Source organism: Motacilla alba, chromosome 7 (genome assembly GCF_015832195.1).
Source record: "Motacilla alba alba isolate MOTALB_02 chromosome 7, Motacilla_alba_V1.0_pri, whole genome shotgun sequence".
In the NCBI taxonomy this organism is placed as follows: domain Eukaryota; kingdom Metazoa; phylum Chordata; class Aves; order Passeriformes; family Motacillidae; genus Motacilla; species Motacilla alba.
Window position 1 is genome coordinate 26,954,832 of NC_052022.1, and position 20,880 is coordinate 26,975,711.

Below are 20,880 nucleotides of genomic sequence, written 5' to 3' on the forward strand. Positions count from 1 at the left end.
TGTTCACATTCCACAGACCCAAACCACAAGATTTAACTCTGACTGTATTTGTGTTAACCTGTGCTGCAGGAAAATGTGTTAAGATCTGAATAACTACTTTGGATGTTTCTTAATATGGGACTGAAACCAGATACATGGTGGTTAAAACCACAGGTATTAACTGTTCAGAGCGCCACTAGCTACTACTACAACTTACAGCTGTAGCATTGGATCTTTAGTATAAAGCACATATACACTGCCCATGCACAGCTTCTGGTAGGAAAAGAATTACAAGCTGCAGCCTGAGATCAGAAACTACCTATTTCTTCAACACTAGCCATCTGCCAACAAACCTCCACTGGTTTTTCAGCATCTCCATCCTACATAAAACACTAGCCTTTTCTCCCCTCATTGTTTACAATGTAAGGATTAAAACTGATTTCCAAATGGAAAAGTCAAAAGCAGCTATTCACAAAACAGCAAGGTGCATTTCAGTTTGAATTCTCTCAGCATTTGATAAGTTCATGCTGTTTACACTGGGCATTATAAAGTGTTGTAATTCTTGATCCTACAGTATCTATTACTGGTTCCCCTTCCCGAGATTAAATCTTGGGACAGCTACAGATTCCAATGTCACAGATTCTAATGTCTGTCATGCCACAGATACAATTTCTAATGTTTTCCCTTCCCTCTTCTTTTTCTTCAGTGTATTCAGACTTCAGAATAGTGTGACACAACTATTTCTGCCTTTCTAGTAAACTCCTTTAAGCAATGCCCTGTCTCCTCTGAATCTCACCAGCACCATAATGTACTTAAGTGCAAGTCTTGTCTTCTATCATGTTAAATGCTGACAATGGGACTTTAAACATCTGAGATACAGACTTCCTGTGGGTGAGCTCCACAACCACTGCCCTTCAACTGCAGCAGCAATTCTAGTTAGTTCATCTGCTGGACCATTACATTTGAGAAAACCAAAAGACATGCCCGGAAAGCCTCTCCTTCCCTACATCTCCCAGCCTATTACAGAACTGGCTGCAAATACTCTCTTTGTTTTTATTTTTAGCCGCACGTGTTACAGTGCTTAGAGAGTGAGGGGTGTTTTTGACTGTGCAAAGATCTAATTCTAGGATTCTACAAAGGCAATCAGGAAACTGCCACATTTCAACCACGGCAGTGACTACACTGACAGCAGTGGTGACACTTTCGGTTTCACTGTGGTGACACTTTCAGCTAAACTCTGCAAGACAGGACAGAAGCCCAGGTGCATCATTAACAAAGGACCTCATGACTGTTGAAAATCTCTGGTGTCCAGTATGATTGCACCTAAAATCCACAACAGTTTTGGTTTTGTTAACTGCTGGGAAACACTACGATCTCTGCCAATAACCTGCTGTATGACTGCATGACTGCTGTAAGCCTAATTTTCCTGTTGGATGCTGAACATCCTTTTTTTCCATCCCAAAATTCAGTCTCTTTTTCCAAGTTCTTTCATTCAGAGATTCTGCACCAAAAAAACCCCAAACTGTCTCCAATAATTAGGACAGATGGCTTTAACCTGATGTTGTCCCTTCCAACTCTTTGCTTTAGAAGTCTTACTAGAATTGGTAGATTAAATGACTGGGACAACAATACCCTAATCTGGCTGGTAAATGTACATTATATTCTTTATACTAAATTATTCTAGTTATCAGAGATTAAAGTTAAGTGACTTAAAATTCCAGAGACTTACCAGTGTCATTGCCAATACAATCTATTATCAGGCATATTCCTAAAGGTTGACTTTGCATTCTGTAGGTATCATCAGACATCTGAGAAATGTGAAAGGACAATTACGAAGTTAATACATCACTTTCTCAAGTTTAAGACCATATTATTTTCTTAAATTTTATGTTATAGATATATTAAATAACGTTCTGTTGTTTTCCATCAAGTAGGTGGCAGAAATCTGTCTACTGAGTTGTAATGTGTCTTATTGACACAACAAAAAAACAGGAGAAAGGGACTAATGATTCTTTTCCCTCTATTTCTAGTACAGGTTTAGTTTTTTGTGTCCTTATGTTATGCAATCTCACAACCATAAAGATTCTTAAATAGAGACAAAAACTGTACAAGCTTCATACAGCCAACACAATAAATGTAGAGAACTTTTGTGTTCCTCAGGTGTGCAAGCAAGCACTGCTCATCAGAAAATGACGAGCAACAATGTTTATTTGAACAACCTCCTTATTCCTAAATAATCCATAACGACTCTATCACAATTCCTCTCCCCTCTGAAGAGAATTGATTGAAGCAAATCAATTTGCTACAGGTTGGTTCCTGGCCTATAGGAGAACTAGTACAAATAGCAGTTGGCCATCCTTATCATTAATACCCAAAGCATGTCTGTCTTCTGCCTCAAGAGCAAGGGGGGAGGAGGGAATCAAGAAGAAAATCTACTGCATGCAAAGAAGCTCTGTGATTTCTAATGCATGTGGCAAGAGGTCTGAACTTCAACAGGTTTTAACTTGGCCTCCACTAATAAATGTATGGGTTCTGTGTGCACATCACATATTGCACAGTGCTGCTTCCAGAGAAGCAGCAAATATATTATACGTCAAATATATTCTGCAAAACAATTCACAGAACCTGTTTATGGCTGAGGATGTACCCATTGTTCCGTCTGCACACAACTCAAGGAAATCTCAAAATGAAACACAAAGAAAACTAAGGAAAATATTCACTGGGATTATACTTATTTACATGCATACATATACACAAGAATATACCTTATGTGGCACTGATCCTGACTCCTCAATGGACATGTGAAGTGGTTCAGCTGCAGCTAAAACATACAGAAGTAAACTCAGTATGCAAGTGCCAGTGATATTTTTCAATCACCAGATCAATTATAAAGAAGAATGCATCTACCTCAGCAAAGTTCTCACTCATTGGGACTGTTTAGTTTCTACATATGCCACTGAAGTTTAAAAATCCCTAAATTATTCACCTCTAAATTGTTATCTGGATTTCATTCTACATTGCTCGGGACCAGAATAAACAATGAATCTCTTCTACACTGAAAGAATTTAGTCAACTAATTTTAAAAATCACCATATTTGAGAGGTATTTGGGGTTTCCACAGAAAAAACAATACATTTGGAAAGAACCTGGTATTCAATGCACAACTTCCTAGCTGGCCTGGTGGGGAGTTCACTGCTGAACTGACACAAAAACTTCCTTCTCCAGACTTAATGGGCAGAACTGCACAACACAGGCCTCCAGAGCTGGCTAGCCAATTTTATCCATGGTTTTACAAATAAAATATTTATTCTGTTGAGAAGTTTTGACAGTGGAAGCGTACAATTTTTAAGAATTTTTTAAGATGTGGCAGCGCAAGCAACGCAAATACAAGACCAAACAGTAAGGCCAGGCTCAGTTCTGAGAGATTTCAAATACTCTCTGCTCCTGATGTTATTAACAGGATTAGCCATGAACACAATTATCAAACAACAGTCCTTTTGATGTAATGAAATTCATCATTTGGCTCTTTTAGATAAATCACTCTTACCCAGAGTAAGACTTGATCCATTTTGTAAGTTTTCCATGCTCTCATTCTGAATCTGAAATTAAGAAAAAGGCATAATTTTCCTATTCTCCTTCAAGAATTAATAAATGTTTTCCAAAATAAAACACAGTAGTTTTTCTTCCTCAGTAAAAGGATATTTTGGATTACTTTCTATCAGCTAAATAGAATTACAACGTAACAGATGGAAAAACCCTACCCAGAGCACAGACAAATAAAATAAACACCAAAAAAAACCCCACCAGCTTGTCATGAACAGCCAGGAAAAGCCTCTGAATATGTGAACTTTGTTTCCTATACAGAAGCAGGGAGCTGCATGTTTACTGAACACATGACAACTAATATCATCAACTTTAGCAAGGTTAAGACTTTAAGAAAGATCATACTAAGACAATATCAGAGCTAACTCAAATGTAAAGAATACTGCATGCAATAGGATTTGATGACTTTTCAGATACTGAGATATCTTCTTAAACTGAGTTTAAAACAAGCCACAAAAAAAACCCCCAGAAAAACTCTTCTTTAAAAAGCTATCATTTTCAGCTTTACTTTCCCTGAAAGGTCCAGAGGTACAAAGAAGAAGAGTATGTTTTGCAAAGAACAGTCAAAGCAAAACTTTTGACTCCACAGTGTAATACAAAGAAACTTTCAAGATGCAGATTTTATATGTTCAACTAATAGGAAAAAATTCACAGAAGTCCTTTAAATGGTATCTTTCTCAGGCAGATTTAAATCAGACCCTAAACTCAGCAAATTACAGGAATAACAGAAATAAACCAAGCAATATTTTAGTCACTAGCTATCTCTTAACTCCTCAGGCTCTGAAAGATGGATCTCCTTTTCAAGTCTGGCAATATTGAGAAATAAAAGATTTGTTTCACTTCTTGTATACTTACCCCTGAATGATAAGGAGGATCAATCAGATTGAAATTAGGGAGAGAGGCCTGATGAGCATTCACATAAACTGGCTGACAATGAATGGAGGACACTGAAGCTGCAAATTTAACAGAAACACAAACACACCATGATGTTTCAACTGTTTTGAAAATCTTAATCTATGAAGAATGCAAATGCCCTTATTTGTAAGTCATAGTTCTATCTTCAGCACGTCTGATTGTTGGTATCAAGAGTAACCAGTGCAAAAAGAGCATCTTACCTTCGTGTTTGTACATTTGAATCTTCCTAATCAAGTCTATTCTGTGAATACTTCGAAAACAGTTTTCTATCAAATCCAGCTGATTAGGAGCCACCAAATTTAGCTTCTCCAGGTCAATTATAAGAGCTAGAAAACTCTAGAATAGCAACATAAACCCAAACACATCAGTATATTTTTCTCCACCAGATGCAACAAAGCAACAACATAGAAAATACCATGGAGAGGTGATAAAGGCTGTATAAACAATTAGAGATGTTACACCTTCTAAGAAAATGATCTCAGAGACACATGAATCCTTGATATTATTGCAGGAGTAATAGAAACTACAAAGTGATATTCCTAAAAATCAATCTTAAATTTTTGAGGAAACAGTTTAGCATTTTGTTTTTGCTGCAAAGCCAGCCACTGTGAATGCCGCTCACATGCCACAAAGCGAGAGGCAAGAAAAGCTTTGGGAAATTTTCAGGGTCTCTCTTCTCTGACTGAAGACAGAAAAGGAAAAAAAACCTCAAAGGAAGAAGACAGAAATCTTCAGTCTTCTCCGTACAGTGGTCAAAGTTTCTGACTCCTCTCTGCTGAATTTCTGCTTTCTCAGAGGACTTAACAAAAATATTCAGAATGCAAAGGTATAAAGACGTAATTACAATATATGTGTTCTTTTGTAAGTGAAGCAGAGCACAAACAAAAAGTGACTTTGTAATTCAAGATACAGTTCAAATGGTTAATGGTTTCAAAACATTCTTATCATGATCTTTCTTAACATTCTTAACATTCCTCACATGAACTTTCAGGTCAGAAATACTGAAGAAAGACTTCTGTAAAATGCCTGCCATGAAGTGCATTCAACCACCATACACTATGACAAGCACTGTTCCCTCTTACTTTTTTACTAGTTTTCCATGCTTCTTTCCTTGAATTAAAAATCAACAAAATGAAACAGAAGCCACAACTCCTTGTCTGCTTCCTGATGTTTCTGTACTCCTGTCTCAATACTGCTTGCAGTACTGACTCCTTTCCTTTGCTGTCTAGCTACATATTTTTTTACTTTAATGTCTCTGCTCCAGAGGAGAATGCCAGAATTAAAGAAAACATACCTTATCTTTTGCCATTTTCATACGAGGTGCATAATCTCTGAGTAGAAAACCAAGAGAACCCACTTCATCTTTTTCCAGATTTTCATTTATCTCTACCATTAGTACCCTGAAATAAAGTTGAGATATTTCTAAAGGATTAGCTTGCAGCAAGATTCCTCCCTTTCCCAACTACTCAACTTCTCCCCGTGTTCCAGTCTTAATCTACGATTTCTAACTAAGAAACAGGTAAAAAACATACCCTGTTTCAAGATCCAATTATAAAATACTCTTGCCAATCAGCACCTGTGTTTTTCAGACTGACAGTGTAATAGCCACAGTTAGGAAAACAGAAGTTTCTTTAATGTTTAACAGAGATTAATGAGACAACAGAACATATCCTTAACTTTTTAACCTGTTAGTTACAGGGTTTTTATTTTAGTGAGAATACAGGAAAATCTTCCTTATGAGTACATGGATTTCCTTCTGAAGTCGCTCAAAGAAAATAACTGGAATTTCTCAATTTAAGCCTCTCAAAACTAGTAGAGTAAAACAAGGAAGAGAGAGGTCCCTTGAGAAAAGTTATACCACGTGGCTATGTCCCCAAAGCAAGCCAGAAAAGAAAATATGTCTAACCAATGATATTCCTTTAAAGTGTCATTTTTAGCTGCTAATCTAGAACTCTCCAAACATCACTGGTTCTATTCACAAACACACAAACTCCTTAAATACAGATGCTTCTAATGCCATCATGACTAGTAAGAGACTACCAAAGTTTAATTCAGGGACTAAACTTGACATTTTCTTTAATTATAACTCTAGATATAATGTCCTTTTCTGCTTTTCCTCTACCTTCAACAAATATTCTCTGAATCTGAGAAGTATTAAATAAACAAACAAACAAACAAACAAACAAATAAATAAATAAATTTAAGAACCAACTCACCCATACTGCCCCACCCACCCAAGCAAAGGAAAAAACCAAACCACTTATTTTGAACAAGACAGTGTAGCTTTGAAATCTGAAATTGATATATTACCTGTAATCAGGGATAAGTCTGAGACTCCTGGCAAGGTGAGCTTCCACTGTTGCTTTCTCAGTGTTCAGGATCCTCCTCAGCAAGTCAAACCTCTTGACTCTGTACAACAGCTCAGACAAGCCAAGAGTAGTCAGTTTCTCTCTCTCATTCAAAGCCACCAGGATCTCTTTAAGATCAGCATTGGCCAAGTCAGGAGCAAGGTCTCGGCACAGGAAAACCATCGTCTCTTCCTCTTCTTTATCCAATTCCTCTTGAATCTGATGAATAAGGAAAGCTGGCACTTGGCACCTGGTCATCACTTTGATGCTGTTCCTTTAAAATTGCCAGCCTACTGGTTTTTAAACTGGAAACCAGCATGACATGAAGCTTGTGTCCACCACAGCACCTCTCTTGTGTTCATTCTTAAGTAGGTGCATTTCTACAAGGAAAGTTCTGTGGAAGAGAATTAAAAGGCAATAAAACAGTGATCGGCTGCACAAGCCCACAGTTAACTCTCCTCTCTGAAGTATTTAACTTTCAACTAACACGCCAACTAACACTCCACAGACCTACTTTATTCAAGGGAATCTCCCAGTTGTTCATTACAAAACTAAAAGTATTTAGAAGGTCATACTAATCAGACATGTGAGTTCTTTTTAGAATAAATTACCTTAACATGAGTCTGTATATTCCACAGGAAGTGAAACAAAGTCATCAGCTTACTGATGAGTAGTAGATTAAGTATTTCCAAAAGCTCTGCCCTTTTCCGAGCAACAATATAACATGTAATTTTAAAACCACCAATTATCTGTAAATTCAAGAATGTGCTGATTTTCTCATTATTAACATCATTTAAATTTATTCCAATCTGGGGTTAAAAGGATTTTCTACCCACACCCTCCATGCTCAAAAAGATTGAAGACACTCAAAGAAAATACTCCAACCTTAAATATGCAAATTGGTTAATTTTATAGGTATAGATAAGCCACAGACCATCTTTTCTTCACTAAACATTCATGTACCATAATACTGAAAACTGGAACAAAAATTCAAACCTGGAAAAACCCCCAGCCTTGTGATTAACAAAATCAGGAGGGTGCTGTACTCAATTTCCACTGCCACAACCTATGGAAATTCTATCTAACCTGCTCTGACCTCCATTACACACAGGGAGAAATGGCAGATGAGCAAACCTAAAGACAAATCTTAGTCCCTCCACAGAGTTTCATCACTATACTGCAGAGTTTTATTTAAACCATACTGGAAAGCAAATGCCAATTCAACTTCAAAGCCTAATACACCAAAAGATTCCTGCACCTGAATTAGATTTTTTTTACAGCATTTTCATCCTTTTGTTACACATTCTAGAAGTTACAATCCAAAATGTCACATATTGTGTCCATAATTAAGCAGGTGAGATCAATTAATCTAAAACAGAGGAACCCCTCATGCACTGTAATGTGTTTTGGAAAGTTTTCTATCAGAAGAAAAGCATATTTATTGCTAACTTATTTTCAATCTAGCATCAAACACTTGTGAGAATTCTACAGAATTATAGACACTCTTTTCATGACATAATGCATTCAAGAAGGGGGAGGCACAAGGTACCTTCATATGAAAGCATCTCCCAGGTACATTCAACTGGGAGTTTCAAAAGAACTTGAAGTAATAGTTTAACTCTAAAGTGAAACAGGAATTTAACAACTTTTGGTCATTTTTGGAAATACCAGAAAAACTTTTTAACTACTCTAGTTGATTTTTATCTAATCTTTTAAAACTAGTTAAAAAAAAAACGGAGGAAGGGTGTGTTGGGGGGAATTTCCCACCGAGTTGGAATTTCAGACATGCAGAATTACTATTTACATATTAACTTAAAAATAATTTGCCTTTAAAACACACATATGACTCCTCTTGTATTGTGAATCTTCTTCATATATGGTACATTATATGCTCATTATAAAAAAATACCGATTCTACTCAGTCTTGAAATTATCTTACCTGTATGTACACCTGTTCCCAAGAACACAGGAAAACTGGCATTGGACCATTGCCAAATCATTGATCCAGCACACATCGGTTTCCATACAGAATTTTCCAGTGATTACATTAACTCATTCTCTGCTGGACAAATGTCAAGATCACAAATTACTGTGGGGGGCTACTTCCTAATTTTATGGGGGTGGGAAAACCAAATAAAATGACCAAGGATCATTCTTCAGTATGACTGCAGGGAACCAGGAATAATGGTGCTGTAAATAAAAGGAAAACCAGCTGTGCACGTAGCATTCATTGGCTACTGTGAGGGGAATGAGTAAGAGGAACGGGAAGTAATTTGTTTGTAACTTTGCGGATCCAGTCCACCATAAGAGATAAAGGGCATAATGCTCCACTCTTCCATCTGATGACCCTTTTTTCAAACACCACAGATAGAGTTATTATAGCTGCAAAAGTAAAAGAAAAAAAGCCATCACAACAGAAACCCAGCAGCCTAGCTTTTGATTATGTGGACTCTGAAACAAGATGACTTAGTGAATGTAAATTCTCCAAAAAGAGGAGAGAAAAATCAGCTTATCTTCTAAGACAAAATAAAAAAGTTCATAGTCATCAGAGATAAAGCTGCCTCAATAATTTTTGTGTTCATGTGCATGTGTAATTAGGCTTTTTTTTTTTTTCAACACCCTTGCAAAGGAGCAGGAAATAACATACTAAAATTTCACACAAAGATGCACAAGGTAACTCCTTGCTGGCATTTTGTATCTTGAACCTTTCACAGTCATCTTCGCGGCCAAGAAAAACAGGATATGTCACCAGTGGGTGTCGTTCTGACTCGGGAAATTATTTTTCTACCACAAGAGGAACTCAGGCGGAAAAGCCGTGCTGGAAGGGGAGAACACAAGATGACCTGGCCACGGGGGCACTGCCTGCGCTCCGCGGTTCCCCCGCTCTGCCTTGTTTGGGGCGCGGAACGGCTGCGCTCGGAGCCAGGCCCAGCCGGCATCTTTCAAAATTGCAGAGCATGCTCCACAGCTTTTAACTTTCCCTATTGCCTCACTGCCCTGTGCCCTTCAACAGAACTTGCGCAACGTACTCGGGAAAAGCAGGGAATTGCTGCGGGGATCACCACACTCCTTACTACGCTGGAACAGTTTGCTCCGGATGTAAACTGGTATGACCAGGCTAATTTGTTTTAACGTCCTAGTCCTCCTAATTAAAATAAAACAAAACTAAACTAAACTCCCCCAAAAAACAACAACAACAACAACAAAAATCCCCAACTACTAAACGTGGTTTATGCAGATTTCCAGTGATTTTTGTAAGCGCGTCATTTTAAATCACATTCGGTTTCGGTTCTCACCGCGAGCGCAGGCCCCGCTCCGCCGGACGCTCGGGGCTGGGCCGCCCGTGCCGAAAGCGCTCGGCGGGAAGGGAAGTGTGAGGGAGAGGAGGGGGAAAGGAGCGGGGGAAGGTAGAACGCACCCAGACGCGTCGGGGAGGTCTCTACAGCAGCCAGGTTCGCCATTTGGAGCAGGGAGGAGCTGGGGCGGTACCGGCCCGCTGGCTGCCCAGCGCCGGGCCGGGCCGGGGGGGAGGGGGGGAGGCAGGATGATGGTTTTCGTTTTGTTTCCTGCCGTACCCCTGGAGCACTCAGGGCTGAACACACAAAACCGCCCCACAGCGGATGGAGGCGGGTCGGGGCCTGCGGCGCCTCCCGGCACCTCCCCCTGGCGCGGACAGTGCGGCGGGAGGCCGTGGCGGCGGTGCCGGGTTCGGCGTGTGCACGGGCGCTGGGAGGCGGTGCTTTTGTCCTGCCGCTGCTGTGGGGACAGACAGACAGAACGGCTCTGTGCTGGCCCTGCGAGCTATGAAGTAGTAGCAGCGTTGTCGGTGACTAGCTTCAGACCTGCGGTTAGTGTGGGCACGAGTTTCGACGGGAGTTTAGCCGTAACCCCTTGTATGGCTCTTGTCTTACTCTGAATTTGTTCGTTCACGTGAGGATAATGTACAGCTGTGCGAAAGTTGTATGCTTCCCGCTGATTAATCTTAAGTAAATATTGCGTAACGCCTCGTTCCTGAAAACTGGGTGTTGCTATTCCCGTGGCATAAACTAGCAACTTTCATTGAAGCCATTTACTGCCGGATGCTAGCATTGCAGCTAGAGCTGCTCTCCAAAAGGCCTAAAATCTAAAATTTTTCTGAACTAGACAAAAGCCACTTCCATATATGGTGAAATCAGACGCATGTAACTCCCAGCTCAATGGATTTCAAAGCCTTTATGAAACAGTGAGTCATTTTTTTTGTGCTGCTAAAAATAGAGCAGTGGCAGCGCAGTACTGTGGGATAGCACACACGAAGAGTCACGCTGTCTTTGGAACTGCAGGGAAAAAGGAGACAGAAAATATTCACCCACACTAGAATTTATACCAAGTGGCAGCTCTGTGTTCTGAAAAAATACTTGTATTCTTACTGAAATTGTATGGTCAGGCTCTCACTGTAGTATCAATCATTCACGGCTATCACAGTATCCCTGCTACTAAGATGTAGCTGATTCAGAAGGAAACCAGCTACCTACTGTGAATCAATATGCACAATTTCTCCTTGGATCTGTTCCACACAGAAAGTGGAGCATCATCAGTTTTATTTTTCAGACTTTATGATACAAAAAGAGCTTCCTGTCTGGTATTACAATCATGTATGTTCCTCACCTGCTGGTGCCACTGCTGTTTGTGACCCTGGTTTTTGCACTGTAAAATATCTATGCTGGTAGAAAGGCTGTTCTCATATAAGCACAGACATTGCTATGGTTACAGTGAAGACACATTTGGTACTATTATTTTATAACACAAGAAATATTCCATCCCAGGCAGGTTTGGAATTATTATACCTGTGAAAGAAAATCTTTATGAGTATTGTATGTGTAATAATGATGAGATGTATTCGGCAAAATTAGCAAAATATGTTAGTCATAAATTAAAGACAGTCATTTAGGGCAGTGGCTGCCATCTGGCTATTAAACCCCCAAATGATACCACCTTAATTCACAAATGCATAAATTTTACTAAAACTAATCTTGTGTAACTGAATATGATTGATATATTTGCTATATCAGTGAAGTGGCAAACTTAAACCATTTAAAAATTCTCATTCTACTTCATGTAATTATTAACATTGTAACATTACTTGTTTTCCTGAACAGCCATCTGAAACTCAGTACTCCCTAGAAAGTTGTCTTGGAACCAGGCAGAAAACAAGCAGTGAGTACTAGCCATTGAAAATGCATATTCTGGGTAAGAGTACCTAAGGGACAATAGAAATGTTTTGTGCCACAGACCTTCACAGTAGGTTCTTGGTTTTTCAGGGAATGATGCAACTGGATAGGAATGTTTGAGAAAAGGATTAGGCAAGAGTTTACTAAAATGAGTGTTTGCACTATGAACAGTGCCTTGAGCAATGTCATACAAAGATGACAAACTCCACTGAACTGTACATCTGCACTCACACAGTAGCAGATGTTGTTTATTGGCTCTAAAAATAAAGCTCTATTATAATCTCACTCAGAAGGATTGCGTGTGAATATGTATGTTTAAAAAAAAAGATATTTTGGCCATGTTTTGGTAGGATCTTCAACTATTTAGTAAACTTGCAATTTGTGACAGGATTGTTTAAAAACTTCAATTTCTTCACCATGGAAGTATACTATGTAATTGTTTAGAGGAATTTATCATTTCTCACATGTCTAATTTTGCTTTTCATTTTAGTGATGGGTGTCCTATTGTTTGTGCTATGTAACACAGATAGCCTCCTTACTTTGTTACTAATGGCATAACATACAAAATTTACAGTAGGATATTCAGACAGTTATAATTCCTGGTACTGCAGAGGACATATACTGCCCACAGGTCCTTTTCTGCTTTAGTCTTCAGTCCAGGCATTCTTAAAGCAGTCCAGAAGCTGTTCAGATAATTTAAGGAAAACCAGGACATTTAAAACAAATTGCTAAAAGAGACTAGATGTAAAAAGAAATAAATCTATAAATACAACAGAGCAAAGGAAAAAATGGTTCTCCTTTTTAACATTACAGTCAAGTATGGTGGAAGCATTTTAGGGTAAGGTACAGTTATTGCAGAGTTGAACATTTTATTCTACTTTTGGCAGCGATGTAATTTTTGATGTTTGGATATTACACAGCAGATTATTCCGTGCATAGTGTCTGCCAGGCTAATTGTTCAATAGGATTAAGTATAAGCTTTGGTACTTTCATATACTTTGAGGCAGTCTGGAGTTGGTTTTAAAGCTTCAAGTTAATATTTATTTTTATTTAGAGACATAAGAGTGAATAGTAACCAACACTTGTAAGAAATGACAAGCCATTCATTACTACTTACTGGGAAATAATAGTTATTAAAGCTGTAATAAATATGGTACAAATTTTCTCTTAAAAGCAACCAACTTCTCAATTTCATTTATCAGCATCTAGGCAGGGCTTGGAAAGAGCTGGTCTGATAGTTTATCTTGCTTTTTAAAAGACAATACAGCAAACCCAAGAGCCATCTTGGCTTGGTTTTCCCCCCCAGATCGAAGCCAGTTAAATTGCTCTGGCCATGTTTTTTGATCCTCTCACAAAAGTATAATAAGATCAAAGAAACACGAGTTTGCCTGTGATAGACTTTAATATGCATATTATAAGTACAGAGTGAGCAGCAGGCTTATGTATGCTTCAGCTTATGATTAGGAAGTATTAAGTTGTCATATTTGATCTTCAGTGGTGGCCTCCATTCTTCTTTGGAGGAAACAGTGAATATTCAATGCCCAGAGCTATGATGAAAGCTGCAGCTCCCCACTTGAGTCCCCTGGTAAAGATTTCTGTTACGGTGATAGGTCTTGCAAAGCCACCCTGGTACCTCCAAACTTCATTACTAGAAAAGAAAATGAAACCAAAGGAAAAAAAGATCAGCAGAGCCACTGTGACACAAATTATCAAGAATATATATATGTAAAAGAATGATGAGGGTATTTCAATTAGATAGACATTGAGGCTGCACAATATGTTCTGTCATTTAAGTATCAGGAATTACAAGTAAAGTTCATGATAGGAACTCTAACCCTTACCATATAACTTGAGATACAAGTACTGCCAGCAAATAACACAACTATAGGAACAGAATCACCTCTCCAAAATCATGTAATTGTACTCTTCTGTTTTCACTCTGTAACAAATCCGAGCCCACTAGCACGTGCATGGATTGCACTAACTACAAAGGCTAGTCACTGTGCTAGACAGTATGCAGCACAGTCCAATCTTACAATCCAGACACGGATAGCGCATCTCAGTGGGGAGGCACTTTGTGTTTCACAATACAACACAGCTATATGAGAGTCAGATGATTTTAAAAAGAAAGACTGAAAAGATGGTGTTTAGCCTGAGCTAGAGAGTATGTTTTGCCTTGCTGTTTGCTGCCTCCATTACAATTGAAACGTTAGTCACTGCTCTGACTGACTACAGGTATTTATTTATTTACAGCACAACCAGTGTAATCTATGGACGTGGGTGTAGTTTGTCTCCTGTAAGGACTCAAAAGTCCTTAAGAAAAGGAAAAATAACTAAGCAATAAAATAAAGACTGTCATTTTAGGAGAAAATACAGGAGTTTACAACAAGGGGGGGCAGATATTTATCTTCACAGATAATCCTCTTGTGCAGATGGATTTTGTGACTCGGGATGAAAGCATGTTGGCATGGAAGAGTATCTTCTAGGTTCCAGTATAGGCCCTAATGGATATAGACTTAAAGTTTCCAAATATGACATCTTTCACAAAGCTTATCTTGTATTTAATGTGTACATTAACGTGCATTTGCCATAAAGGTTGAAAGCAGATTCCCTGTTAAAATGAACTCGGCATTCCAAAGGGGAGAGAGCTCTGGAGAGGGTGACTTTGAAGACTTGTGGTGCAAGACATTAATAATACATTCTGCCAGACTACTGAAGCAAGTAGCACGATAGTTTAATTTCTCATTTGTTAAGGAAAATTGGCATGATGTTTGTACTGTCCTATAGAATTGACATACTACTTGACATGAAATTTTAAAAATTCAGAAGGAATCACATCTCGTGCTTTGGGTTTGACTTTGTTCCTTATTTGAACCCTGATATGATTGGCTCAATCCCCTTCTTTTACCAGAGGAACAAAATTTTTCTTTTATCTTGGAGGGGCAACAAATATTACCGTCCCTTTTCCAGTGTGTTGTTTTGCAGCACTTCCTGAAATTGGAAGTGTAGGCACTAAAGGTCAGGGTAATTTACACTAAACCTACAATATTAAACTGTATATATATATATTTTTTTTTAATGGGAATAAGCCTTTCTCCTGCTGAAAACAATTTTGTTTAACCAAAGGGAAAACAAGCTTATGCTGCTTGCACTCCATGGAAATAGAGGCAAGATAAAAGTGAACAGGTCTGGAAAGTTCTTTAAGGGCTGATATTTCAAAAGATTACTATCATCACTAAAAGTATGTTTTACTTTATGCTTACATCTTTAAACTATTCCAAAGAAAAAAAAATAAAGTGCTGTCCACCTCAAACCCTTCCACCGGTTACAGCATGAAACAGCTTTGTAACAGATTATCTATTTGCTCTTCCAGTTTTGTTGCAGTGATTCAAAGTAAAGCCTTTTCTATGAAGACTCCTGGAACCATTTGCTCATGCAACTTTTCCCTTACAGAAGGGCTGGACTACAGCACAAGACATTTGTATTTTTATTCCCCAAGATGAAAGGGTGTTTGAACAAAGTACTGCATAATCCATGATGTGGGTGAAATACATTAAGCCCTGTTTTAACAGCTGCCTAAACATCAAAAAAAGGAGGAGATAGTCATTGTAGAGTGATAGCATGAGAAGTAAAAAGCTGATTCTCCATGATGTCATTCACAGTTGAATGCAATTCCACCCTGTATACACGTACATTTCTTCTTTTCAAATAAAGGCCTCCTGCTGTACGTGAGGAATGCTATTCCTACTCAGGATGTCAGCACAAGCTCCATCATCTTCATCAAGACCTGAACACACGATCTCTTTGCAGAGAAGGACAGGACTGTTCACATGTGCAGACCTATTACTACTTAGGTGTTTTGTAAATGAGGTGTTGGCCATTGTGCCTGATCTGCGTCAGCATGAAACATCACAAAGTGCAAGACTGCCTCCCAAGATGTGCAGACTGGTCAAGGTGATGCAAGGTTTGACTTTCACAAAAGGTAAATAAAGACTTCACTGAAACTCTGATAATTTTCACTGCTTTTACTGAAGAAAGAGTTACCTACAATGACAAGGTCCGATGCCACCAGATGACAAATCAAGATGATTTTTGAGGCGCTTGCACTTACCGAGCCCACGGGTCCCTCAGACCCCGCTTAGCCAGCCTTCTCTGCACCTCCTCGAGGGGAGTCCCCTCCACCTTCCACTGCCGGTAGTCAGGGAGCTCCACTTTGTCATGGCCATGGCCGTGGCCGTGGTCACCTCCGTGCCCCATGCCTAGGGGAAAAGGTCAGTTTGTTACTTGGCAGAGAGCATCATCTTCTTTTTATACACGTGCAAAGAGCAATCCCCTGTAGAGGGGAAAGCAGGGAGGCGACAAGAGGAAACGGAGAACAAAGAGCTTTGTTCTGTAAAACAAAGAGCCAAGGGACTTTGTGCTGTTTCAGAGCTGAGTGATTACACACAGTAAAGCAAACTTAAGCATTACTGTGTCGTAAGTCACACCATTGCTGCATTCATGGAGCACCTATGTCAACCCTCTGTGCCAGAGAAGAGTGTAAGAAAACCAATAGTTTCCATGTCTATAAATGCACTTCAGCAACACCAGCCCCCCACTACTTCCAGACGTTCCAGAATAATCACAGAGTTCAGAGTAAACATTTCGGACTTAGGTGTGGGAAAGCTGTGATTGCTAAGCTCTGAAGAAAAACAAAGACTTGGCTCCTCAGCTCCTTTTCAGCTGCCTCCAGTTCAGTCAGATATAACCGTGGCATTCAGCAGGGCCAGGAGAGATGCATGGACAAGGAGATGCACCTTACCCGTTGCTTGATGAGGCTGAAAAATCTACATCTCTCAGCCTTAACGTTGTCATTACCCGAAAAGCTCTCCCTAAATTAGACGCCAGGCTCCAACCCTGCGATAGAAACCCAAGGCCTCTCTCCTCCCAACATTCACATTTTACGAGAGAGGAGGCGAGGCCGTGTCACGCACACGCCGCGGCCAGCGGGCTGTGCTGCAGCACCGGCCGGGCGCTCTCTGCCAGCAGAACCAGCTCAGCGGCGCCCAGAGGTCGGACGGAGCGGGGCAGGGAGGGCACAACCCGGAGTGACAGCCACCCCCGCTCCCACCCCCGCTCCCGCTCCCGCCGCCTGCCCTGCCCGCACACGGACAGCCGCGGCAGCAGCGCGGCCCGGTGCCGGTGCCGGTGCCCGCCCCGCCCGCGGTACCTGCCCGCTCCGCGACCCTGCTCAGGACGCGGCCCCACCCGGAACCGGAACCCAGCCCCGACCAGCCGCTACAGGCAGCGCGAGCCAGCCACGCAGGTTCCGGGAAGATTTCGTTCCGGCTCTTCCCGCCGGCCCGGTGAGGACACGGGGGCCGCGGAGCCGCTGTCCGACCCCCTTCCTGGGCTGCTGCCGCCCGCAGCGCTCCCGGCACGGCTCGGCGGGACGGGCCCCGCACCGGGAACGGCAGCGCTGGCTCGGGCTGAGGGGCCGGGGGGAAGGAGAAGGGGAGCGGGAAGCGGCCAATCAGTGCGCGGCTTCTTGCGGGGGGCGTGGCCCAATGGGCGGGCGCGTTGCTGAGGTGCGGGGCCGGCGGTGTCTGGAGGTGGCGGCGGAGGAGGAGAGCGGGGTGAGGGGGCGGCGGGGCTTGAGCCGGCGCCGGGAGCGGGGATCTCCCACCCTTCGTGGGCTGCTCGGCGCCGTCTGCCGCTGCCGGCGGTGCGGGCAGGGACGGAAGCGCCGCGGGGTCTGTGCGTGCGGGGGCGCGAACCGTTCCCAGCGCTCGCGCCGGCAGCACCGTTCGCGCTCCCTCCCCTGCCCCTGCGGCCCCGCTCCCTTTGCTGCCGCCCCTTCCCGCTCCCTCCGCTCGGACAGCCGCCCCCTCCCCGGTTATGTAAGCCCCGGCCCTCCGCCCTGCCCGCGGGGAGCGGCGGCGGGGCCCGGGCAGTGCCCGCTCGCTGCCAGCCCTCGGGGCGCGCTTCGGCAGGGGAAGAAGCTGGGGGAGAAATCGGAGCTCGCAGCGAGCCCGGCTGGCGCCAGGAGCCGAGTTTCGGTTTTCAGTGGGTATGATCTTAAAAGAACACTGGTGTTTGTTTCCGTAGGAGAAGCGGGGAGGCGTCCCGAAATCCTGGTAGTGCACTGAAAGGTAATTGAAAGTGAAGAATTCTTTTGACAGCTGCCTCCCGAGTGAGGTGGTGGCTTGGTTTCACTGAGTGCTTGTGTCAGGACCTCGGCTTTTGCGTGTGTGGCTATGTGACTGTGAAGTGTCAATTGCCTTAGTATCTGGTTAATTACAGTTATTTTTGTGTTTGTCAAACTTCAGCACATAGTCTGCTTCATCTGGAAAGAGACTGGTAAAAGTTAACTACACAGTCAGTGACTTATAAAGACTCTAATTACTTCTCAGTTGTATACAATACAATATTGTTTCTTTTTAGCAGAATACAAACTGTTCTGTTAATTTTTCTTATTAACATGAGAATAAACATTACAGCATGATGCTGGTGGAATTTCGGGGTAGACTGTAGTGCCTTTTCCTATGTATTCTGATGGAAATCGACGTTAGGTTTCAGGGTTTTTTAATAGGGACATTGGGAGCGCATGAGAAGATTTCCAGGAGGAATGCCATTATCATGTTATTAACAGTGAAACTGTTCTAAATAGAGTGCCATCTGTTTAATCCAGACTGCCTCAGTCTGGTTTCAGCGTTGAATGTTTTTCACTGTGAGATAAAGTCTGGAAGATTCAGAGCAGTCTTCTCTCCGGGTGAGGAGACACACAATTGTTTTTCTGTAATGTATGGAGGTTGGAATTGTGGGACGGCTCTTTATTTGTGAGGTGCTTAAATCCCTGTCTTACAGAGAAGGCAGTTCTGTCAGAGACTTGCAAAATATTTCTTGTTTCTTCCTGTGGCTGAAAGTTAATGTGTATGTGTCCAAAGTCCAGTGGTGCTGAGGAATGTGTATATTTTTCTCGGAATTTTTTTTTCCCGTGACCCATAGACATGTCAGATACCAGATACCTTGGTTTTATTCTTTGAGAGAAAGATAAAAAGTCACAGTTTTATTTATGCTTGGTGTTTTTTTCTTTTTATTATTTGTTTGGGGGGTTGTTTTTGGTTTTTTTTGGTTTTGTTTTCTTGGTGCTGGGAAGCCTGGCTTGAGTATTATGCTCAAAACTATGCTGGTATTACTGAGTCTGGTAGCAGGGACATTCAGTTCTGATGCCAGAGCAGTGGCTTTGTGGGATCTGTTGTGCATGAACGGAATTGTTTAACAGGTTTAAAAGTTTAACAAGGTTTTCAGTAGCTGTTTTTGCCTTCCCCCTCACCCCCCAAGTACATAAAAACTCATGGTAAGAAAAACTTTATGCAATCAGTTGATCTGCTCTACCATGTTTTGCTTCCTGTATTTCCTTTTCTTTCAGTATGGACTATACCCTTTTAAAAATAAGGCTGCAAATATGAGGGATGTGATATTTTGGGAATATAGTGAGCTCTTTGATGCTGTATCCTCAAGTAAGTGAGTCTGCATAATTTCAAGGGGCCTAGAAGTGTTGCTACAGTGTGTTTTGAGAAGGAAGTTTCACCATAATTACAGTGTCAGTCTGGAGAAATCAATAATATGCAGAAGGAAATAACATGAAAGAAGTTTTTATATTGTGTAAAAGAGCCCCAACAAACAACTGAATGTCCTCTAGGAAGGGAAGGTCATTGAAACTCCATGTACAAATAATCAGTACATTTTGTGATTTATACAGTTGGTGGTTTTTTTTTTGGTGTGGTATTTTTTTATTATTATTAATTAGTTGTGGTGATAATTACTGCAAAGATTTGGTGTTCTAGGATAAAGTTACTGTAGCTTGTATGCTAGTTATGATTTGCTGGGATTCCTGCTTGTGTTAAGCTAGAGGAAGGCTGCAGGGTTTCTTGGATAGCTTTCAAAAGTCCATGTTTCCAGCAATTTGTGTTGCTGTGCATTCTGGATTAACAGCTTGTGAGATTCATTACAGGAACCCCTCTTCTCTGCCTGTGCATCCAATTCTCCCTAGCACTGGGCAGTGTTTGGTGCTGTGACTGACAGTGAGTTGAACTGTTTGCAGTTTTGAGATGACAAGAAAGGGTTGTGGGGTTGTTGTTTTGGTTTTTTTCCCCTTTAATATCAGAGTACATATTTGAACTAGTTAAATATTGCATCCTTGTTTTCCCCTGAAATTGCATGTTACTTCCTCTGGTGTTGCATTAGTAGTCAGTTATGTCATTGGAAGCCTCTTGTCATTTGAATAAAATAGTTCATGCTGCCTTAATTGCAATAAAGATGGAAAAGATCTTTCTTTAGTTCACCTAGGTCTCTTTGAATGCTTTTGAAAAAAGCATTCAATGAATGGTGGGGAAGGAAATTATCTTCTCAGGCATCACTAGAGAGCTAAATATTTCATGGACAGTATCACAGTCACTGTTTCAGCTCTGTTTTAGAGCAGTGGTGGGCTGGAGCAGTAGTCTTAGTTTCTTTCTGTTTATGGTGTTTGTTTGCTGGTGGGTTGTTTTTTGTTTGGGTTTTTTTTTTTTTTGGCAACGTAAAGACCATTCTTCTCAGGAACAGCCACACTGCTCTGATCTGTTATTCTCTCCTGAAGCCTAAAGCTCTGAGACCCTGGAATGTGACAGGATCATTGTTCTGAGTTCTCCTCTGCCACAGCTCCGCAGGTGCTCGTTTGGCAGCAGGTGCTTTACTCTTACACTCTTTTCTAGAATATAGGGTTACCCCTTAAGTCAGCTCTCCCAGTCTCAGTGGGGATGATTTGTTGTATGGATTTTTGTTTCATGGATATACCTAACATATAA

The 20,880-nt window shown here is 41.2% G+C and overlaps 3 protein-coding genes and 1 long non-coding RNA gene across 13 annotated transcripts in view; 2 read left to right on the forward strand and 2 right to left on the reverse strand.

Annotated features, from left to right (window-relative positions):
• The window catches only part of CFLAR (CASP8 and FADD like apoptosis regulator), a 16,185-nt gene extending 5,472 nt beyond the window's left edge, over nucleotides 1-10,713 (reverse strand). The window contains exons 1-9 of one of the 3 annotated variants that reach the window (XM_038142367.1): nucleotides 10,264-10,713; nucleotides 8,785-8,907; nucleotides 6,808-7,239; nucleotides 5,792-5,897; nucleotides 4,698-4,833; nucleotides 4,438-4,535; nucleotides 3,527-3,578; nucleotides 2,745-2,800; nucleotides 1,709-1,787 (exon numbers count right to left, since the gene is read on the reverse strand). In XM_038142367.1, coding sequence (XP_037998295.1) covers nucleotides 1,709-1,787; nucleotides 2,745-2,800; nucleotides 3,527-3,578; nucleotides 4,438-4,535; nucleotides 4,698-4,833; nucleotides 5,792-5,897; nucleotides 6,808-7,103 — 823 coding nt within the window. In that variant the 5' untranslated portion in view covers nucleotides 7,104-7,239; nucleotides 8,785-8,907; nucleotides 10,264-10,713. The remainder of the gene's footprint in view (nucleotides 1-1,708; nucleotides 1,788-2,744; nucleotides 2,801-3,526; nucleotides 3,579-4,437; nucleotides 4,536-4,697; nucleotides 4,834-5,791; nucleotides 5,898-6,807; nucleotides 7,240-8,784; nucleotides 8,908-10,263) is intronic. The other 2 variants (XM_038142366.1, XM_038142365.1) reach the window with 2 other exon arrangements.
• On the forward strand, nucleotides 8,914-16,062 carry LOC119703100. Its single transcript, XR_005257551.1, has 2 exons — nucleotides 8,914-9,952; nucleotides 15,426-16,062. It is a non-coding gene; the product is annotated as an uncharacterized LOC119703100 (long non-coding RNA).
• Nucleotides 13,436-17,510, reverse strand: NDUFB3 (NADH:ubiquinone oxidoreductase subunit B3). Of its 3 annotated transcripts, none has more exons than XM_038142370.1 (3): nucleotides 17,262-17,510; nucleotides 16,164-16,311; nucleotides 13,436-13,700 (listed from the first exon to the last, which is right to left on the reverse strand). In XM_038142370.1, exons 2-3 carry the CDS (start codon nucleotides 16,307-16,309, stop codon nucleotides 13,544-13,546), a joined length of 303 nt encoding a protein of 100 aa, XP_037998298.1. In that variant the 5' UTR covers nucleotides 16,310-16,311; nucleotides 17,262-17,510; the 3' UTR covers nucleotides 13,436-13,543. The 3 variants fall into 3 exon arrangements, with proteins under 3 accessions (XP_037998298.1, XP_037998297.1, XP_037998296.1); XM_038142369.1 differs by lacking the exon at nucleotides 17,262-17,510 and adding an exon at nucleotides 16,990-17,011; XM_038142368.1 differs by lacking the exon at nucleotides 17,262-17,510 and adding an exon at nucleotides 16,854-16,876.
• Nucleotides 17,511-17,596: 86 nt separating this feature from the next.
• FAM126B (family with sequence similarity 126 member B) overlaps nucleotides 17,597-20,880 on the forward strand; it is a 48,516-nt gene continuing 45,232 nt past the window's right edge. For 3 of the 6 annotated variants that reach the window (XM_038142357.1, XM_038142362.1, XM_038142363.1), the window contains exons 1-2: nucleotides 17,610-17,667; nucleotides 18,140-18,183. The gene's annotated coding sequence lies outside the window, so the exon portion shown is untranslated. Of the gene's footprint in view, nucleotides 18,184-20,880 lie in introns of all 6 variants that reach the window. The other 3 variants (XM_038142361.1, XM_038142358.1, XM_038142360.1) reach the window with 2 other exon arrangements.